Below are 20,893 nucleotides of genomic sequence, written 5' to 3' on the forward strand. Positions count from 1 at the left end.
ACCATAAATTAGTAAGTGCCTCAAAAGAATAAGTCAGTAAACAAAGCTTTTATTAACATGTTATAACATTTGTTACCAGAAAATTTACCAAAATTTATTGAAAACAAATAAAACAAAACAAAGGCTGCTTCAGTTGTAGTCACAGTTCTTCGTTAAACATAGGTAATCTCTTTTTGTTATGGCTTTTTCTACATACATTTATTTTTATGACAAACCCATACAAACAGAGCTTATTCAGAGAATAATATATCTGTGTTTGAATATGTGCAGAGGATATTTAAACAGATCGCTATGAGTCCATCTTTAGCTGCACCCAGTTCACGTATTGTTCAAAATCAGGATAAAGAAAAGGAGGCTGAATGTGTACCGATGGATCACGTTATTATAGCTGGCTGCTTTTACCAGACATCAATGGTTTTCAATTGGGGTTCAAAATTTTCGGGGGCAAGAACCTCTTGGAGTAAAGGACGTTTTCTAAAGATTTGTGATTGAGGCTTACTAATTCAGATGCATTAGGTGTAATTATATCAGCGCTTCCAGTGACCTAAAATTCATACGTATAGGTGTAACGGGTACAATTTACTATGGCTACAAGGAAAAACAAAACAAAAACACTAAATGACGTCTAGATGATCATCAGGTCACGCAGTTGCTAAATATGTAAACTTTTAATCACTGTGTTCGCTGTATGGGTTTTGATCAGACACCATTTCCAAAATAGAGTGTAAATTAAAAATTAGTCTGCTAGTTTCTCTGGACAGATCACATTAATTGGCATTAATCACCAACAACACAGTGTTTTGGGGGGATTATCAGTCATCTTTAATGGCTTGTTTTCTTCTGCACTGTGTATTCAGGAAAAGCTTTTCAGGATGAGGAGGGCTACAAAGAGGAAGCAAACAATCAGGACAGGAAAGATAGCAGCTCTTTTACTGAGGCAGACAGATGGTTAAACAAGAAAACATAAGTTTGTTTATGGAAAAGAACAAAATCCCCCTGTCCAACTGCGTACTAACAGGGAGCAGATGGCGTCTACTTCCCAAGAAAGCTACTCTTCTTGATCACATGCTCCAAGTCGGCGTGTTCAGAGGTGTCCAGTTTGATGTCATATTTAGCCAAGATCTTCATGATGGGCCTGATTTTCAGCCACCACTGTATCTTAGGGATGCGGCGCCTGCAACAGATGGGAGGGATCATTCACTCGGATGCTTGTTATTGTACTTATATTCTTACAACATGTGAGCTCGAAAATATATATCATACTCAAAATCTGTGTCTTCCTTCAATTCAGCGAGAGGTTGGAAGGTGAGTGCCCTTTTTCTCATTCCCAGCACGCAAGCGGAGTCTGCTGTGTTAGCAAAGATACGACCTAAAAGCCCCAAAGACAAACTGATTAACTAATTCATGATTCACATTCCACATGACTTACTGAAAGGAATATTCATAACATATGATTATGTATGAAAAATGTACATTTAGAATGACAAAACATGACGTAGATCTGCTACACGATTGTTGTCAATGTTTGGCTCGGCCACTTGGAAGCTTTTACATATTAGAGCATTGAACGTAAAAACAATCATCTGGTCTTCAGCAGCTTTAAAAACAGCCCCCTTTTCAGTTTCTGTGAACAATTTCACAGTTTCATTGTTTATTTAACCAAAACTAAATTAAAAAGCAGAAGCATTGTTTGAAAAACTAAAGCTCACCCCGTTGTACAGCAGTTTTATGTATCACTGTATCAGTCTTTCTAATGTCCACATATTTATGGCAGCTCTGGACCTTGACTAGACTATTGCACCACCTTGATTCTTTTCTTTTCCAGCTATTGTGTTGTAGATTAGCTGGTGTGACTGAGATCATTGTCCTGTTGTGCGAGCTAGTTTCAGCCCAGCTTTAGCTGTCACACAGATGGCCTCACATTTAACTGTAGAATACTTCAATAGAGAGGTGCCCTGATCCTGTGGCTGCAAAACAAGCTGAAATCACCACCGTGCTTGACCGCTGATATGAAGTGTCTCTTCTGACCAAACACAGCACTGGGTATTATGGCCAAATATCTCCCTCTTTGGTCATGTCTTTCAAAAGGACATTGTTCTAGGGGTTTTGTGGTTTGTTTAGAAGCAATTTTGCAAATCCAAGTCATCATTTAACGTGCTAACTGAGGCCTATAGAGTCTGAAATGTAGCACTTGGGTTTTTTGCAGTTTCTCTGAGGATTGCATGGTCTGACCTTGGGGTGAATTTGCTGGAACATCCACTCATGGAAATACTGGGAGCTTTTCTGAGTGATCTCCACTGGAGAGCAATCCTCACTGTAGAATGATGGACTTTATCTGACTGATGGGCAGCAGCAGTTGCTCCTCTAACAGCTCTGCTGATGTCTTTCCTCCTTGGCGTCATGTTAACACACATTTGAATGCTGCAGAGCAGAAAACTGCCAAAAGCTCTGCTTTTATAGAAGTGCTCACACTTAAAGATGATCAGTTAATCAAGTGCAAGATTGGCAGCAACTGGCTGCTATTTACCTTCTTTTTCACACATTTGTCAAATAAATCCCAAGATGATGTAACAGGTCATGAGTTGCTGTTTATCGTATGTTTTATTAACCAAATTTTAAGGTTAATTTTGATATGTACAGACTTATAACTGACAGAAGGTGTACTTTTTCTTTGCTATGACTTTACAACATGAAATTAACTCTACATATAAATATATCAGATTCAAGAAACTTTACTTCAAAACTTTAAACAACGGCATATTTCATCATATATAACACAGAGTTTGGCTTTAAGTGCACATACCATGCCTATAGCACTCCTTCAGTTTGTCAGTAAGCCACAGAACTGCCTTGGCACCCATCTTTGTGCCAAAGTTTCTGTCGAAGGGTGTAGGAGTGCCGCCCTGCAGTTGGTAGAGGACACGCAGTTAGAATAAATCACAGAAAAATGAGGAGCAAACCAATTATTGCGTTTGGACATTTCCCCTCATGAATACACCTGCTGCATGTGTCCAAGGACATTCTTACGGCAGTCAAAGATGCCTTTTCCCTCCTCTGAGTACAGGTTGAAGATGAAATCAGTCGTGTAGTTGGAATTGCAGCTTTCATTCCTTTTGAACAATGAACAGTAAATTATTCTGCTGTTGCCTGAAAATAAATGGACTTTTATCTGGTTTCAGAGCATGAATTATGGGTCCTGTTCACAGCAGACATTGTAAAGGTGTAATAATGGCTCATTTGAATTCAACTATGACAGTGAGCCAATCAAACTAGAGCAGATAAATAAAATTCTTTACTAGTTTTATTATTTAAACCGTCACTTTCCTATTTTGAAATGACATGCTTTCAGTTAAAATTGCCTGTTGTATAAAAGAACTCGTCTCCTGGGTTCTTATTGTTTTGAATATCCTGAGTTTTTGGTGTTTGTACTACAGAAAATTGAAGCACTCGCTGTGAGTTTGTGATTGATGCTCTGCTAAATCAGTGATTCACAATGACTAGAGGGTTACAACAACTGGATATTCCGAAGATTTACTCAGTAGCAGTTAACCAGATTACTGGTTTTATACCAGGTATTTACCTTCTTCCTGTTGCACTTCATTTCTTTTCCCTGCCAGAACAAAACCTACCTGAGCACCAGACCTCTCTTCACTGTTGTCTTCATCTTCTCCACCATGTGCTGGACGTTCGCCTGTGAGCAAAAGTTCACCTAATTACTTTTCAGACTCCATAAACTTTAAAGACAGAAAACTGAAACCAAAAGAGTGCAACACAACGAATTCATTATGTTTCTGTCCTCAGGAAGAAACTGCCCTCTTAAGACAGTCACTTCAAGCAATGAACTCACACTTGATGGCCATGCCCTCTTCTTCACCGACTTTCAGCTCACCTCCAGATCTTTAATGTCGAATTTTTCCTCAAAGATGTAAGCGGCATCAGCCCCAGCAGCCAGACCTGCCATGGTGGCTAAGTAGCCACAGTATCCACCCATAGTCTCAACGATAAACACGCGGCGCTTGGTGCCTGCTGCAGACTGCTTGATCCTGTCACAGGTCTGCAGAGAAACAAACCAGAAAGTAAAAGATAAACTGCTTCCTTTTTAATTTATGTTTGTGCATGTGCATATATATTTGCTGTTCAGCCACTAACGGAGGTGATGGTGTTCAGGGCAGTGTCAGCGCCGATGCTAAAGTCAGAGCCAGGGACGTTGTTGGATACGGTGGCAGGGATAACCACAATGGGAATGCACATTTCCTCATATTTCTCCCTAGCCTGCACCAGCTCAAGGCCTCCAACATACGCCTGCAGCAAAAGAGGAGACGCAGATTCATTTTTTTTTCTGTGCTTCTAGTTTCAGGAACTTCTGCTCACTTTGAATGAGCAGAAGAGAAACAAAGCCTTCTGCCACTTCTTACCTCAAAGCCGCCAATGATCACCAAAGCGTGGATGTTGAATTTGGCGATGTTCTGGCTGATCTCCTCCAACCTTTTGCCTGGAAGAGTTCTTCGGGAATACAGGATACATGTTTATTTTCCAAATATAAAATCAAAGAAACAAAAATGCATATTTTTACCTCTTGGTGCCCAACATTGAACCTCCTTTTCCAGTCCAGCCACTCACAGAAGTCCAGATAATGGGCTCGATCTGTAGTGAACAGGAAGATCTAACTGAGCTTATATAATAAAAGTAAAACACTTATAACTATTGGAAGACAAAGTACAGTACTCACACATGAAAGCAATGACTTACTTGAATTATTTGAAAGCATGTATCTGCATTTGACCCCACACAATAAAAACAGAAGAGAAGCAGAGGTCTTTTATTTTGAAAGGCCCGTTTTTGTTTTTTTTTTCTTTACGTGACACATAGATGCAAAAAGGGCTTCAATGGGAATAGCTCCAATTTCATGGGTACAGGGGCGTTTATATTGCTCCCAATATAAATTCCGAGCTAATCAACTGAACAACAACTGAACCAACTAATGCCACACACACACGCACACGCACACACACACACACACACACACGCGCACACACACACACACACACACACACACACACACACACACTGAGTCCAGTCAACAACTTCACCACAGCAACTTCTCTCTCTCTGATGCTACAAGCAAGAACACTGGTTGTTAATAACAGCAGTTAACAACAACAACAACAACAACAATGTAGGGATATTTTTTTAAATCCTTCTCCTCACATACATAATCAGGCCCCATAATTATCCTACAAGAGCAGTTTATTCTCAGACTGGGGGCTTATTTGTGATTCTTGGAGTATTTAAAAGTAGAATGGGAGGCCGAGCCCTTAGTTTTCAGGCCCTCTTCTGTGGAACCACCTCCCAGTTTGGTGGTGCTCATTAAAGTACACATTGATCTTTCTTCTAACATGTGTTTTCAGTGCTTTGTTAGCCTTTTTATGTCTTGCATGTATGTCGCCATTCATACTTAATATCTTGCCATTGTGACCACCACGTGTGATAACATAACAGTTGTCGTCGCTGTTTGATGGATGTTTTATGCTCATATTTTTTGATCTGACAGGGAACAAAACACCAGAGGCAACAAAAAGCAGTTCTAGTCTTCGTAACCGAAGTAGGAAGAAGATTCTTGCACGTGTGACACTGGTTCTCTGGTTTAAAAGGATAACAGATTACCAAAAAAATTATTACCTGTCCTTGAGCCAGACCGTCGAAACCTTCATGGACTCCCAGCATGGAGTGACCCTGGATGATGCCCATCCTCACCGCTGCACGCACGGCAGCGTTCATACCAGCACAGGGGGCGCCGATATTCATAATGGCCACATTGATGTTACTCTGCCAGCGACAGATGGACACAATGAGACAGCTGAAGGTCCTTAAACATGATTCAGTAACAACAGGGAGTCAGGACGAGTCTGGTTTAGAAGGTGAAGGTCGCTCACCTTAGTATCTGGAGGATTGATGTGAGCCAGCAGCTTGTACGTATTCCAGTTGTTTTCAAAACTCCTACACATCATAAAGGAGGGTTAGTGGGTTATTAGCTAGATTAAAAATACGGCTCAGCTGTTAGACTTTTACAGTGTTTAGTCAGAATAAACAATATAAAATTATTGTAGTCAGTATTTTAATGATTTTTCCTTTTTGTTATTAGGCATTACTTAATATTTAAATGGTATTGCAAGTTTTACTTTAAAGTTTTTTAATTGATTGCATGTGCCATCTAATGTCTAATTTGTTCAGCCCACAGAGCAGATGACATTGGCAGAGCCTGAAGCTGCACAATTCAGGCTCCATAGTTATGCAAAGTTAGTCGATCACTTAAATGTTTTATTGCTAATACTCTCTGTGAAACACGTACTTTCCTCTGAGCTTGATGGCATCGTCAAATCTGCCCTGAGCCATGGCAGCAGTCACTTCTTTTGTCTGTAAAGCGTAAAGTCATTGTAGTGTTAGTGGATATCCCTCAGAACAGGCAAAGCAACACACTAATCATCTTTTTCCTTGGGTGAAAATACTCTGACGTACCACTTGCACGCACTCCATGAGCGGCAATCTGACGGCTTGATTCCCCGACAGGGTGACCACACAGGCGGGAGTGTCTGGGGTGGCCTCCAGCAATGCCATCACCGCCTCCACTCCCATCCTGCTGCCCTAGAGTAAACCAACAGAGCCAGTTCACCAGAGGGTGTACTACGAAGAAAGTTAAATACAGCTAGGCTTTCTTTCCGTTAGCTTTCTTGACCCAGTTCAGCCCTTCAGGCTTCGTTCATGCGGATTATATGACTCTTCTGTATAAAATGATCCCTATGAGCGTCACCTACTCCACTCACAGATGTTATCAGATGATGATAATGAAATGGTGACTACAAATATATAAAGATAAAAAGATAAAATATTACAGTAAAATGTAAACACACTGTTACAAATAAGACAGGAAATTAATGCTGCAGAAAACTGTTAATGTGGTGATTTAGTGCACAGAGGAGTAAAATAATTCAAGTTTATTTTATTGCAGACTGCACCCTCTGTACAACTTGTACATATAAAACAGGTTCTCCTAGCAGAGACTCTATATCCTGCTTTATATGCTGTAAATAAAAGAAATGTATTAAAAATGTTGCATTTCCAGAGGATTTTAAACCTTCTCCAGACCAGGTTACGTGTTCAAGGTAAGTTACCATGGTGATTTAGCCATTTAAAAGCTACTTTTTTAAAGAAACTCAGACTTTTAGCTCATTATGGTTTACTACTCCATTAATTCTTACTTCATAGTACACTCCTCAGGAGTCAGGAGCCTCAGTAGAGGCAGAAGTAGAGCTGTGTACTGTGTGGATTCTACTCTGCGTTTTACTGGGACACTCACCAGGATTCTGTCGAAGGCAGAGGGTGTTCCTCCTCTCTGCACGTGTCCAAGAACAGTGGTGCGGGTATCAAAGCCGAGTCTGTCAGTTACCAACTGGACACAAACAAATCCAGCTCTTTGTTCAGTATACTGTCAGCATAGCTTACAATAATACTCGCACAATAGTAAGAACCATACAGCTTACCTTTTTGATCTGGTCAGATGTAATCGGTTTGCCATCCTTGCACATCGCGCCCTCGGCCACAATGATCACATTTAGTCGAGATCCACGGGCTCTTTGCTAAAGTAAAAAAATAATAATAATAACAGAGATAAAAGTACAAATATGCATGCAAAGAGAGGATGTGGGTATCTTCAAATGAAGAAACACTTACGTCTGACAGCCTCCTGCACAAGTGGTCCTCCCAGCCATCATCTGGCGGCATCTCGGGAATGAACACCCAGTCAGCTCCACAGGCGAGAGCCGTCACCAGGGCCAGGTAACTGCACGCATGTGTGCAAACACAAACGGTTAAGCAGCCTGATTCATAGACGTAGCCACAGGAACATGTTTTTTCGGCTGTACTTTTAAATCACAAAACCTCTTTGACAGTCACAAGATCCCACCAGTCCACTGACACAAACAATACAGAGGCATTCAGGTCATTTGTGCACCAGCATCATATTAATAAGAAGACTGTAACTGGAGAGAGTTCGTTATGTTATGCACTGTAACTACTTGTTGCACACATGAATGAGAATAAATAAGTCACGCAAATATAATAGTCTCTCAGTCTAATGACACACACACAGATAGAGTACTGACCCACAGTGTCTGCCCATCACTTCCAGGATAAATGTCCTCTGGTGGCTGTGGATTTTGAAAAAAATGAATATGCAGAATCAGTATATCCACTATAAACTGACAGGCATAAGAAAGGCGATACGTCCATTTTTTTCTAGAGTTTTCTACCTGTACATATGTGCAAACTATTAATTTGGTTGACAGATTCACTTTTTGAATGCACAGTGGGGTCTGACCTCTGTGCAGTCGTGGTGATGGCATCCACCACCTCAATGATGCGGTGCAGTGCCGAGTCAGTACCGATGGTCATGTCAGTGCCGCAGAAGTCATTGTCGATTGAGCCGACCATGCCAACAATATTGAGGTGGGACGATTTCTTAGCTTCTTCCTCAGTGATCTTACCTGCAGACATGATACATAATCTGATGATACAAACATTGGTTTGTTTGTTTTTATCCCCCTTTTTAATTTTCATGGTTTTCATTAGGCGAATGCAGCTATGTTTAGCGCCGTTTGTCCAAGACAAATTTCCAAGTGGAACAATAAAGTTTATTCTTATCTTTCTTTCTTGCAGCCTCAGACGCACAGGCCTAGAGACTGGTTGTCAACCCCTTGGTATCTACTGGTTGCTAGGGTAAAATGCTTATTGCCAACCACATAGTGAGTGGAAAAAAATGTAAAATTCAGTTATTTAGCCCTTACTGGAGCTTGTATGAGTTGTGTGACTGAGGCTTTAACTTATAAATTTAAACTTTATGCAGCATTTTGGAAACGTCCCCAAATTTAGTTTTTAGTGGTCAAAACAAAGCACACCACTGTATATTCCTAGTGAATGCACATGCTTTTCATTATTTTCCCCTACCCCGTCTTTTTGTGATGAATTAGAAGCTAATCTTGGAAGAGAGACGAGGACAGACAGATTTAGTCAGACACAAAAAGACGAGGCTGAAAGATTTGACACATTCACGATTCTCGCAGCCTCGTTTGTCTCTTTACCTGCTCGGACCAGATCAACCAGCAGCCCGCTCCACTCGGTCCTGAACTCGTTGGCTCCCGTCAGACTGCCGTCTCCACCGATTACACACAGGTTGGTGATGCCCAGCTTCACCAGGTTGCAGGCGGCCTTCATACGACCGTCTCTGGTTCTGAAGTCCTTGCAGCGAGCGCTGCCGATGACAGTACCACCCTAACACAGGAAGAGGAGAAGCTTTTATAACTGGCTTTGAAAACGTTAATGCAGCATTGACAGACAATTAACCCAACAGTGTTTTCCATAACAGTTAGATATCATCGGGTCAGCTTTATAACAGCTCATTAGGGTGGCCTGGATTCCCATGGAGTGAGGTTGCATCACGAGTAAAGACGATATCTTAGAAATCTGCCGCAGCCTCTGCTGCCATTCACACACACTTCATAAATGTCAGTGTGTCACTCCTTGCCAGACTGCTGTATTTAGACAAATAACTATGAATGATGCCGTTCAGTATTACCACGATCCTTAAATCACAGGGCAGAGTCACTTGTTTAATGTCATCACTCAGCTTGTTGTGATATCAGAAGCATTTACAGAAGCATCCATTTGTTACCACAAACCCACTTCCATAGAAGTTGCGATGCTGCAAAAAAAGGTAAATAAAAACAGAATCCACTGATTAGAAAATCTCATAAATGCCTATTTTATTCACAATAGAACACAGAAAATATATCAGATGTTTAAAGTGGGAAAATTTTATATTTTAAGAAAAATATTAGCTCATTTTGAATTTGATGACAGCAAAGCATGTCAGAAAAGTTGGGACAGGATCAAGTTTACCACTGTGTGGCATTCCCTCTTCTTTTAACAACAGTCTGCAAACATCTGGGAACTGAGACCAGCTGGGGAACCTCTGGGAGAGGAAAGTTGTCCCGCTCTTGTCTGACATAGGATTGTAGCTGCTGGAACATTTTTCCACAATTTGTAGATGCAGTGTTTTGCAGATTAGTCAGACTGAGGCTGACAAACTCCCTCCTTCATTTTTTAGGTATGTATCTGCTTCCTTTTGTTATCAGCATAAACATTGATTGTAATTAGAAACTCAACTTAGGATCCTCCCCTCCTGGAATCGCTACCTTATCGTGGTGGAGGGGTTTGTGTGTCACAGGGATCCCAGGGGCTATGTTGTCTGGGGGCTTTTGCCCCCTGGTAGGGTCTCCCATGGCAAATTGGCCCTGGGTGAGGGACCAGACAAAGAGCGATTCATAAGACCCTTATGAAAAAGACACCGAGGGAACAGTTTACCCTGCCCGGGATAGGGTTACCGGGGCCCCGCCCTGGAGCCAGGCCCGGGGAGGGTGCCCGAGGGCGAGCGTCTGGTGGCCGGGCCTTAGTCCATGGGGCCCGGCCGGGCACAGCCCGAAGAGGAGACATGGGCCCATCCTCCCGCAGGCCCACCACCCGCAGGAGGCGCCATAGGGGTCGGGTGCATTGTGTGCCGGGTGGCGGCCAGGAGCGGAGGCCCTGGCGGACTGACCCCTGGCTGCCAAGACTGGCAATAGGGACATGGAATGTCACGTCTCTGGTGGGGAAGGAGCCTGAGTTAGTGCGTGAGGTTGAGAGGTACCGGCTAAATATAGTCGGGCTTACCTCTACACATGGCTCGGGCTCTGGAACCAGTCTCCTGGAGAGGGGCTGGACTCTGTCTCAGTCTGGAGTTGCCCCTGGTGAGAGGCGGCGGACTGGGGTGGGTATCCTAGTATCCCCTCGGCTTGCTGCTGGTACGTTGGGGTTTTTCCCGGTGGACGAGAGGGTTTGTTCCCTGCGCCTTAGGGTCGGGGAACGGGTCCTGACTGTCATCTGCGCGTATGCGCCAAGTGGCAGTTCAGAGTACCCAGCCTTCTTAGAGTCCCTGGGCGGGGTGCTGGAGGGTGCTCCACCTGGAGACTCTGTTGTCCTGCTGGGAGACTTCAATGCTCACGTGGGTAACGACAGCGAGACCTGGAGGGGCGTGATTGGGAGGAACGGCCTCCCTGATCTGAACCCGAGCGGTGCTTTGTTATTGGACTTCTGTGCTAATCACAGTTTGGCCATAACGAACACCCTGTTCGAACATAAGAGTGTCCATAAGTGCACGTGGCACCAGGACGCTCTAGGCCGTAGGTCGATGATCGATTTTGTAATCGTATCAGCAGACCTGCGACCATATGTTCTGGACACTCGGGTAAAGAGAGGGGCTGAGCTGTCAACTGATCACCACCTGGTGGTGAGTTGGATCAGGTGGCGGGGGAAGACGCTGGACAGACCTGGTGCACCTAAACGCGTAGTGAGGGTGTACTGGGAGCGTCTAGCAGAGGCCCCAGTCCGCGAGATCTTCAACGCACACCTCCGGCAGAGCTTCAACAGCATTCCGAGGGAGACTGGGGACATTGAGTCCGAATGGACCATGTTCAGCGTCTCCATTGCCGAAGCTGCTGCATTGAGCTGCGGCCGCAAGGTGGTTGGTGCCTGCCGTGGTGGTAATCCCCGAACCAAATGGTGGACACCAGAGGTGAAGGGAGCCACCAGGCTGAAGAAGGAGTCCTATCGGGCTTGGTTAGCCTGTGGGACTCCGGAGGCAGCCGACAGGTATCGACAGGCCAAGCGGAATGCGGCTCGGGCAGTGGCTGAAGCAAAAACTCGGGTGTGGGAGGAGTTCGGAGAGGCCATGGAAAAAGACTTTCGGACTGCCTCGAAGAGATTCTGGCAAACCGTCAGACGTCTCAGGAGGGGAAAGCGGTGTTCTACCTGCACTGTGTATAGTGCTGGCGGAGCGCTGCTGACGTCGACTGAGAAAATTGTCAGGCGGTGGAAGGAATACTTCGAGGACCTCCTTAATCCCACTGACACGTCTTCCGAGGAGGAAGCAGAGTCTGGGGATGAGGGGAATGACCCGCCAATTTCCGGGGGCGAGGTCACTGAGGCAGTTAAACAACTCCTTGGTGGCAGAGCCCCTGGTGTTGATGAGGTCCGCCCCGAGTTCCTGAAGGCTCTGGACGTTGTAGGGCTGTCCTGGTTGACACGCCTCTGCAATGTTGCGTGGAGATCAGGGGCAGTACCTGTGGACTGGCAGACCGGGGTGGTGGTCCCCATCTTTAAGAAAGGGGACCGGAGGGTGTGTTCCAACTACAGGGGGATCACACTCCTCAGCCTCCCTGGGAAAGTCTATGCCAGGGTGCTGGAAAGGAGAGTTCGTCCGTTAGTCGAACCTCGGATACAGGAGGAACAATGCGGTTTTCGTCCTGGTCGCGGAACACTGGACCAGCTCTTTATCCTCTCCAGGATACTTGAGGGTGCATGGGAGTTTGCCCAACCAGTCTACATGTGTTTTGTGGACTTGGAGAAGGCATTCGACCGTGTCCCTCGGGGTGTCCTGTGGGAGGTGTTGCGGGAATATGGGGTGTCTGGCCCATTGCTACGGGCCATTCGATCCCTATACAACCGTTGCAAGAGCTTGGTTCGCATTGCCGGCAATAAGTCGGACTCGTTCCCGGTGGGTGATGGGCTCCGCCAGGGCTGCCCTTTGTCTCCGGTTCTGTTCATAATTTTTATGGACAGGATTTCTAGGCGCAGCCAAGTGGCGGAGGGCTTTCGCTTTGGTGGCCTCAGAATCTCATCTCTGATTTTTGCAGATGATGTGGTTCTGTTGGCTTCATCGGGTGAAGGCCTCCAGCTCGCACTGGAACGGTTCGCAGCCGAGTGTGAAGCAGCGGGAATGATGATCAGCACCTCCAAATCTGAGGCCATGGTTCTCAGCCGGAAAAGGGTGGAGTGCCCACTCCGGGTCGGGGATGAGTTCCTGCCCCAAGTGGAGGAGTTCAAGTATCTCGGGGTCTTGTTCGCGAGTGATGGGAGAAGGGAGCCGGAGATCGACAGACGGATTGGGGCTGCAGCTGCAGTAATGCGGACGCTGCACCGGTCCGTCGTGGTGAAGAGGGAGCTGAGTGTAAAAGCGAAGCTCTCAATTTACCGGTCGATCTACGTCCCTACCCTCACCTATGGCCACGAGCTGTGGGTAGTGACCGAAAGAACGAGATCGCGGATACAAGCGGCAGAAATGAGCTTCCTCCGAAGGGTGGCTGGCCTCTCCCTTGGAGATAGGGTGAGAAGTTCGGCCATCCGGGAGGGGCTCAGAGTAGAGCAGCTGCTGCTCCACATCGAAAGGAGCCAGCTGAGGTGGTTCGGGCATCTGACAAGGATGCCCCCTGGGCGCCTCCTGGGTGAGGTGTTCCAGGCATGTCCCACCGGGAGGAGGCCCCGGGGCAGACCCAGGATACGCTGGAGAGATTATATCTCTCGGCTGGCCTGGGAACGCCTTGGTATTCCCCCGGATAAGCTGGAGGAGGTGGCTGGGGAGAGGGAGGTCTGGGCCTCTTTGCTTAGGCTGCTGCCCCCGCGACCCGGCCCCGGACAAAGCGGATGAAGATGGATGGATGGATGGACTTAGGATCCTAAAAACTGACAAAAGATGAACCGATCAGAATGAATTTTGGCCTGTTAATTGTTGATTTCTTTGTCAAGGGTGACTCTTTAAATATTAATCCTTAACATAGAAATGAGCCTACAATATATATTAAAAAAGGCATTTTTAATAGTCTTCTCCATGGTACAATAAATACGGGTCTTTATTCAGCTGTATATCACTCACCAGCTGAAGCATCATAGACACACTCTCCCATGTAGCGAGACAAATGTTTTCTCCTCCATCCACCAGGCCCTGGTAGCCCTACAACACATGACAACATACACCGTCAGGCCTGAGCTGATGGCCTCTGTCATGACTTTAACAGGGAACTCTCTCCTATGTGTCTCCATCTTATATTTAATTGCTGTATTCTGATGCCAACATGTCACCTGTATGCCGCTCAAATACCTCATGGACAAAGTAGACTTTGGCTCCAGTGTAGATGCCGACTCTGACTGTGGCTCTCACGGCTGCATTCATGCCTAAAAACACACAAATGATCTGATCTGTGATGACTGAACATTTCAAACTTTCTATCAAATATCACCCGAACACTGTCGGGCCTTATCTTAACCTTTAAGTGACTTAGTGTGCACACAGGCACATGTCAAGCCAAGAATAGCCATAAGGGAAAAGTGCATCTTGTGCATAATCTTGGCACACTAAAGGCCACTGTGGGACTTTGTGTTGTGGCTGTTGGCATGTTGCAGCTCTTGTTTCAATAGACAGCAGCTGTGGTTGGGGGTGTTTCTCTTGTCCATACCAGAAAAAGGTCACTGCCACTAAGATTAGCTCCAAATATGTAAAATAAGGGAACACACAAGGGGAAGAAGAGGCAGATAAAGCTCCAGAAGGATTCACAGGAGAAGCAAAACAAAAAATAGAGAGAAAGAGAAAAGTTTTTAATTAGTGTTTCATATTCACTGTGATCCTCACGTAGTCCACATTATTCTACTTGAATAAAAGCAATGATAATAACACCTTGGACTTGAACCTTTAAACAATCTGAGTTCATCCAGTTTTAACCCCCACCACACTTCTACTCTGAGACATTACGAGCAGTGTAACATTAGGCATTGATGGTGGAGTTAATCCAAGATGTAATCCTCCTATCATGTTCTGGACTTCAAATGGCACTTGCAGCCAAAACTCCGTCGGCCTCTGACAGCTGTCATTCAGCACTGGAAAAAATGTTGCTAGCCCTTTATATTCTCTGGCTTCTGATCTTATTTAAAATGCTGTGCAGTGAGAGCATAAAATGATACTCTATTAGCATCCACGAGACAAAGAGAAACTAGGACTTCAACAGCTTGCTGGGATTCAGTGATCAGACACATCAGGAGAAGATGCTGTCTGATCGTTCTTCTACCCTCCACTGAGAATCATTTTATGCTCAAAATAAAGCAAAGCCTCATTCCTCTGCTTACCCTGAGCGTCTCCTCCTGACGTCAGCACGGCGATGGATCGTCCGACCCCCATCTTTGTGGGGTCCACGGTTGGTTGGAGGTCCTCAGACATGTTTCCAGAGGGACCGGGCAGACAGGTGGCCTTGATGAGAGGGGGGAAAGAAAAGTAGAGTGCTCTTCCTTCACTGTCTTCTCATGGGAGCCCGAGTAAATCCACTGGTTTTATAGACTACTGTTCCTGATCCTGCCCCCTTCCACCGCTCACTCACACAGCTCGACTAAGGTCAAGATCAAGGTCAGATTTATTTATATAGCACATTTCCAACAGCCGATGCTGCACAAAGTGCTTAACAATAACAATAAAATTAAAAACTACAGTGTAATACAATAATAACAATAGAAACAATAAAATAGAAGAATTGAAACAATACTAACTAATTCAGATAAATCCAAAATGCTTGGGTCATAATGTGTTAAAAGCCAGAGCGTAAAAGTGTGTCTTTAGTAAAGATTTAAATTGCTCAAGAGTTTGAGCAGATCTAATATTAAAGGGGAGACTATTCCAAAGTCTGGGACCTGCCACAGAGAAGGATCTATCACCACGAGATTTGAGGTTAGTCCGTGGAATGGACAACAATAGTTTTGAACTAGATCTCGTGGGTTTTCCTGGAGCATAGGCAGAGAGGAGCTCTGACAAGTAGGGGGGGGCTCGGGCGTTGAGTGACTTAAAAACAAAAAGTAAGAGTTTAAATTGGATCCTGTAGGGGACAGGGAGCCAGTGTAAAGAGGCTAAAATTGGGGTTATATGCTCTCTCCGTTTGGTACCGGTTAGCAGGCGAGCAGCAGCATTTTGAACCATCTGGAGGCGATGGATGGTGGCATGATCTAGGCCATAATACAATGAATTGCAGTAGTCCAATCTGCAAGTAAGAAAAAGGTGGATGATACGCTCGAAGACGTCAGCCGGAAGGTATGGCTTTATCCTGGCTAGCTGTCTTAGCTGAAAAAAACAGGACTGAACTACTGCACTCACCTGCTTATTCAATTTAAAAGAACCATCAATGTAAACTCCGAGGTTTTTTACATGTGTTTTACAATACGAGGAGAGGGTACCCAACGTGCTGTCGATATGATTGAAATTGCCAAAAATGACAACCTCAGTTTTGTTTTCGTTTAGCTGTAAAAAATTTAATGATAACCACTGTTTAACGTCGTCAAGGCAGCGTAATAAGAGCTGCGGTTGATCTGATCCTGATTTTAAAGGTAGATAAATCTGTAGATCATCCGCAAAGCAATGAAATGAAATGCTGTACCGCGAGAAGATGGAGCCCAATGGCAGCAAATAGAGTGCGAAGAGGGCGGGACCCAAAATAGAGCCTTGAGGAACGCCGTATTTAAGAGGAGCTAATTTGGAGTTGTGGGGGCCCATATTGACATAAAAGAACCTTTCTGTCAAGTAGGAGCGAAACCACTGAAGGGCAGATCCTTTTAGGCCAGCATGCGATTCTAGCCGTGATAACAGGATGTCGTGGTCAACCGTATCAAAAGCTGCTGACAAGTCCAACAGTAAAAGGGCAGCAGGACTAAATATAATCGGGTGCAGGGATCACCTGCAATAAACAGCAAGAGAGAAAAACACTGCACGTGGCAGGAAACGGTTTGACTACAAAAAATAAAAAAGTACCCACACACCTACTTAGCTGCTCAATCCAAAATACTACCAACCTGTTTTAATTTGACTAGCTAAGCTGGAAGACACACCCAGGCCTGACTGGTAACAGCCCTGTTCAGTAAACAGACTTTTTTCAAAAGGACGCCCTTTAGACAACTTCTGGTGAGAAGTTCTCACCAGAAGCACATTGTGACAAAAATCACAGGGATTTCTGAGTGACTGGGGGAAGCTTTATTTAAAATAATCAGTCTATGAAAGGTTACAAAGACATTTGTAAGGCACTGAGACCCTCCACATGCCCACAGTAAGAGGCATTAGGGCCCCTCCATCTAAGATCATCATGGGCCTCCTGCTCGCCCATCTCTGATGAGCCTAAAACGTTATGGTCCAAAGTTTGAATGTATATATCACTCAATGTTTAAACATAAATATCTCAAAAATCATTTAAGATGAAAGCCTGAAATTTTTACTGATTTGTATAATAAAAGTGAATCAGGATTCATGTTCAAACATTACCTCAGATTTAATCGTGCAAAAACAAAAGGAGTTCTGAAATGTATACAAAGCTAAACCTTAAACGGAAATATTATAAAGGTTCAAATTTATGAGAAAAAAAAACATTTTAAGACAAATCATAGGTGTGTGAGCAGAAAATGACCTAAAAATCGGAATATTTGAGACAGACCAACCCATTGTCTACAAACAGCAGGCAAAGTTACCAAAGTTCCCCCAAAAGCAAGACAACAACAAGTGACCATCAAAGGGTCCCTCAGGCCTCTCTCACCTTAGCGAAGGTCAGTGTTTATGACTCTACTATCTGCAGCAAGAAGAAAACCACTGCCAGCTATCTGACTTTATGACTCAGTACACTTTTGAGTGTTTGGAGGACGTGGGGGGTCCCGACCCCCACCAAACACAGAATCCCCCAAAAGAAAACATGCATGGAGGTGGAGGTTATCCGTCGTGGGGGTGCTTTGCTGCTTCTATTCAACATGCCACGTTGAGGGAGAGACAATAGACCCAACCCCATGAATAAATGCCTCAGAGATGAAACTGTTTAGGAATAAAATCAGAGTTTCTGACTGTCCAATACATGAAACACACACAAGAAGTAGCTCATGCTTGCAAATTCTCCAAACAGCTTTTCTGCACAGTGAGACAGCATGGTCACAGATCTCATCTCACATTATGCTTAGTTGCACCTGATGCTTATTAAACTACTTGCTTTTTGATGACTTTAGTTTTTGCTTTAAAAAACGAAAACTAAATAAATAAAAAATACGCACATCATTCATTTCTCATCAGTTTTCTCAAAAGCATCTATATAACAGAAAAGCTCTTCAAATAAAGCCTCGCTAAACTGTAAAGGCACAAAAACTTTTCCCCAAACCCGACAAAACTTTAATCAGAATACCTGTGGAGAAGTTAGTTTCAGAATAAAAGCGGTTTGGTCCGATGTTCGCGCAGCTCGCTTTTTGTTTCCTGAGAGCCAAAAATGGAAAAAAAAAAAAAAAGAGAGAGAGAGAGAGAGAGAGAGAGTTTTTTTTCGTTTTAAAGCGAGAAGGAAAATTCAGGGCCGGCTTTTGTCTTTGTCGTCAATAACGACAAACCGAAAACAAGAAATCAAAATTATCAAAAAGGACCAATTTGTGCTTTGGGGGTATTTGTGTTTCGCTTAGAAGAATGGAAAGAAGAAAAAAATGTAAGGAACGTGACCCGGAAGTAGAAGTCTATACCTCAAATAAAAGCGCACGGGTTAGAATTTGCTTTCAGGTAAACAAAGATTTTATTTATTTATTTATTTATTTTTAACTTATATAAAAAAAAGTTGTCTTTTAGCAAAACGTTTCAAATATGCTCTTATTTATTTATGCAGCATGATTTAAAAGCATAATTATATTAGCTGCGTGGAGCGATGACCCTCAATTGGTATGGAGTGGCAAGAGTGCCAAAATGAAATAACAAAAATACATCGTAGAAAACATTCATTTAAATAATTATTGAAATTATTTTTAAATAATTATTTAAATAATTATTTACACTGTGACTTGAAAGCATCTTACATTTGTAGATTGTACTGCTTTAAATTTGTCTCAAAACCCCATGTGGTCATGCAACGTGCCTGTAAGTGCGAATAAAGCGATTCGTCCACATATATTTAAGGCTTTGTAACTGAGTGAAAGATGTTAGGTGTGGTTTTAGACAGTTGTACACACAGAAAGAATTTTGAAATGAGAAATGATCAGATTCATGAGCTGAACTGAATACATTGTGCATAGATTTTTTCAGGTTTGGATGTACATTTGTAAAATGGTTTTACTTGTGAAGCATGAGCGCGTGAGCCCTCAAAATACACAAAAATCACTGTACGCATGAATAAATATTTAATAATATTTGAATGAAATGAAATGAAACTAGCAGAGAACAGACCTACTTATTTGTCTTTTTAAAACATATATCATGTATCTGGCAAGATGTTTAAGAATAAAAGGTCCATTAATGTGTAATGATTTGGAAAGGACATAAACACTGGACTAATTATGAAAAAGGCATTAAAAAATATGGTACACCAGTATATCAAATAATATTGTTTCATCAACAGAATGTTCTGTAGATTTCTCTGTAAAGCATTATACATTTACACATAATTCTCACAGCTAGAGTTTAGAATTAAGCTGGATCGATATTAAAAACATTAATTCTGGAGTAATGGAAAATATTGGAGCACTTTAATAAATAAGCTTTACCTCAACAAATCAACAAGATATTTAAAAATGATCCCACTACACTCTTACCCCAAAAAATCTTGTGTATTTGGTGAAACAGGAACAGTATTTCCCAATGTTACTTACAGTTTGGGCTGCTTTCCTCTGCCTTTGCTGTTGGTAATTTCATTTCAAATGCAAAGAGTCCACACCACCTATTCAACTGACTGTGACACTGCATTGACTCATTATCAGGGCTCTTTCTGTCTTGACTGTACTGGCTAACCAATCACATGCTCTGAAAGTTAAAGTAATTTTGTAAGCCTAAAATAATTAAATAGTGAAATAAATCAATTGTTCTTTTTAGGAAAAATGAATTTATATGTTATGCAATAATGACAAATTTCATCATTTATTGTTATTATTATAATTATGTATTTAATAAATAATTTATGGCTTTCACATTACACACATTTAATGGCATATATAAGAAATTAATTATGTTTTTAATACATTATTTATTTATTTAACATTTAAATAAATAAATAATTTAATAATTATTTAATCGTGTATTTATTTATTTAATTTTGGCACTTGCGGTACCCTACAAATTAGGTCTGTATGAACCTGTATTTGTGCTTTAGGCATTTATCAGAAGAGCTGAAAGTCACCAAGGAAACTGGCAAGTAATGAATCAATCAAGACTTATTCATGATCAATAAAAGATTGGACTAATTAAATTTAAGTTAATGTGTGCTGGGTGGTTTCAGCTTTAACTCTGGCAGTGTTCAGTGGTGTGAGAGTAAAGTGGGGAAAAGTAAAAAAACAAAACAACTTTAAGTAGATTTTTCTTTGCATAATTTACACAAGGTACATATAACCTCCATAATGTTTCTCCTGTTGCTCCTGTGCAGGTTAGGTCTGCAGTCTAGTTCAGCATGAGATGTACCTCCATGAAAACCGCTTTTAATCTTGATGTTACCTCACTAAGCACCAAATCTTGCTTCATGCAAACCTCTGGACGGGGATGAAATCAGCCCATGGGAGCAGAGGTGATTCAGCAGCTGGCTACATTTCTCATATATTACTCCATAACTCCTAACAGGACACCTCATCACATGACTGAACAGGATGCTTTGCATGTTTCAAGAAAAATGGTTGACCTTTATATCTGGCCAAGAAACAAAGTGCAGAATGCAAGACGGTATGAGATTTTGCATCACTGAAGTGTCGTTTCCATATCTCAGTGCTACATGTGAGTGAGGCAATGATGATTTCAGCAGCTCTCTTATTCACAGGAGCACAGCAGGTAGCTCCGGATGTGTGATTTGGGAGACTTTTACATTCTACCTGACACAACTTCAAAGGGATTTGTGTCTCCTCCCGGGACCAAACTAAGGATCTTTGTGGCATTAAACGAATGTGCAAACCTCTACACCATAGCGCCACTACTTAATTCTCTAAAATATAGCAAACTGTCAATCTTAACCAAACT

General features: G+C 43.0%; 1 protein-coding gene across 4 annotated transcripts; it reads right to left on the reverse strand.

Moving 5' to 3' along the window:
* Window positions 1-29: 29 nt before the first annotated feature.
* Window positions 30-19,564, reverse strand: LOC147304865 (ATP-dependent 6-phosphofructokinase, muscle type-like). Of its 4 annotated transcripts, none has more exons than XM_086276529.1 (23): window positions 19,546-19,564; window positions 15,043-15,163; window positions 14,024-14,097; window positions 13,799-13,876; window positions 9,135-9,324; window positions 8,375-8,540; window positions 8,160-8,204; window positions 7,729-7,837; window positions 7,539-7,634; window positions 7,355-7,447; window positions 6,517-6,642; window positions 6,350-6,414; window positions 5,934-5,997; window positions 5,680-5,826; window positions 4,574-4,644; window positions 4,416-4,503; window positions 4,150-4,302; window positions 3,890-4,054; window positions 3,630-3,691; window positions 2,999-3,110; window positions 2,804-2,903; window positions 1,264-1,369; window positions 30-1,174 (listed from the first exon to the last, which is right to left on the reverse strand). In XM_086276529.1, the coding sequence occupies exons 2-23, from the start codon at window positions 15,131-15,133 to the stop codon at window positions 1,033-1,035; spliced, it is 2,343 nt and encodes a 780-aa protein (XP_086132655.1). In that variant the 5' UTR covers window positions 15,134-15,163; window positions 19,546-19,564; the 3' UTR covers window positions 30-1,032. The 4 variants fall into 4 exon arrangements, with proteins under 4 accessions (XP_086132655.1, XP_086132654.1, XP_086132658.1 ...); XM_086276528.1 differs by lacking the exon at window positions 19,546-19,564 and adding an exon at window positions 18,108-18,375; XM_086276532.1 differs by lacking the exons at window positions 13,799-13,876; window positions 14,024-14,097; window positions 15,043-15,163; window positions 19,546-19,564 and adding an exon at window positions 9,952-11,431 and having other exon boundaries at window positions 9,135-9,754.
* Between the last annotated feature and the right edge of the window lie 1,329 nt (window positions 19,565-20,893).

Source organism: Aulonocara sp. 'chitande type north' Nkhata Bay, linkage group LG20 (genome assembly GCF_057382095.1).
Source record: "Aulonocara sp. 'chitande type north' Nkhata Bay isolate Kocher_YH1m ecotype deep benthic linkage group LG20, A_spYH_male_GT1.1, whole genome shotgun sequence".
NCBI lineage: Eukaryota > Metazoa > Chordata > Actinopteri > Cichliformes > Cichlidae > Aulonocara > Aulonocara sp. 'chitande type north' Nkhata Bay.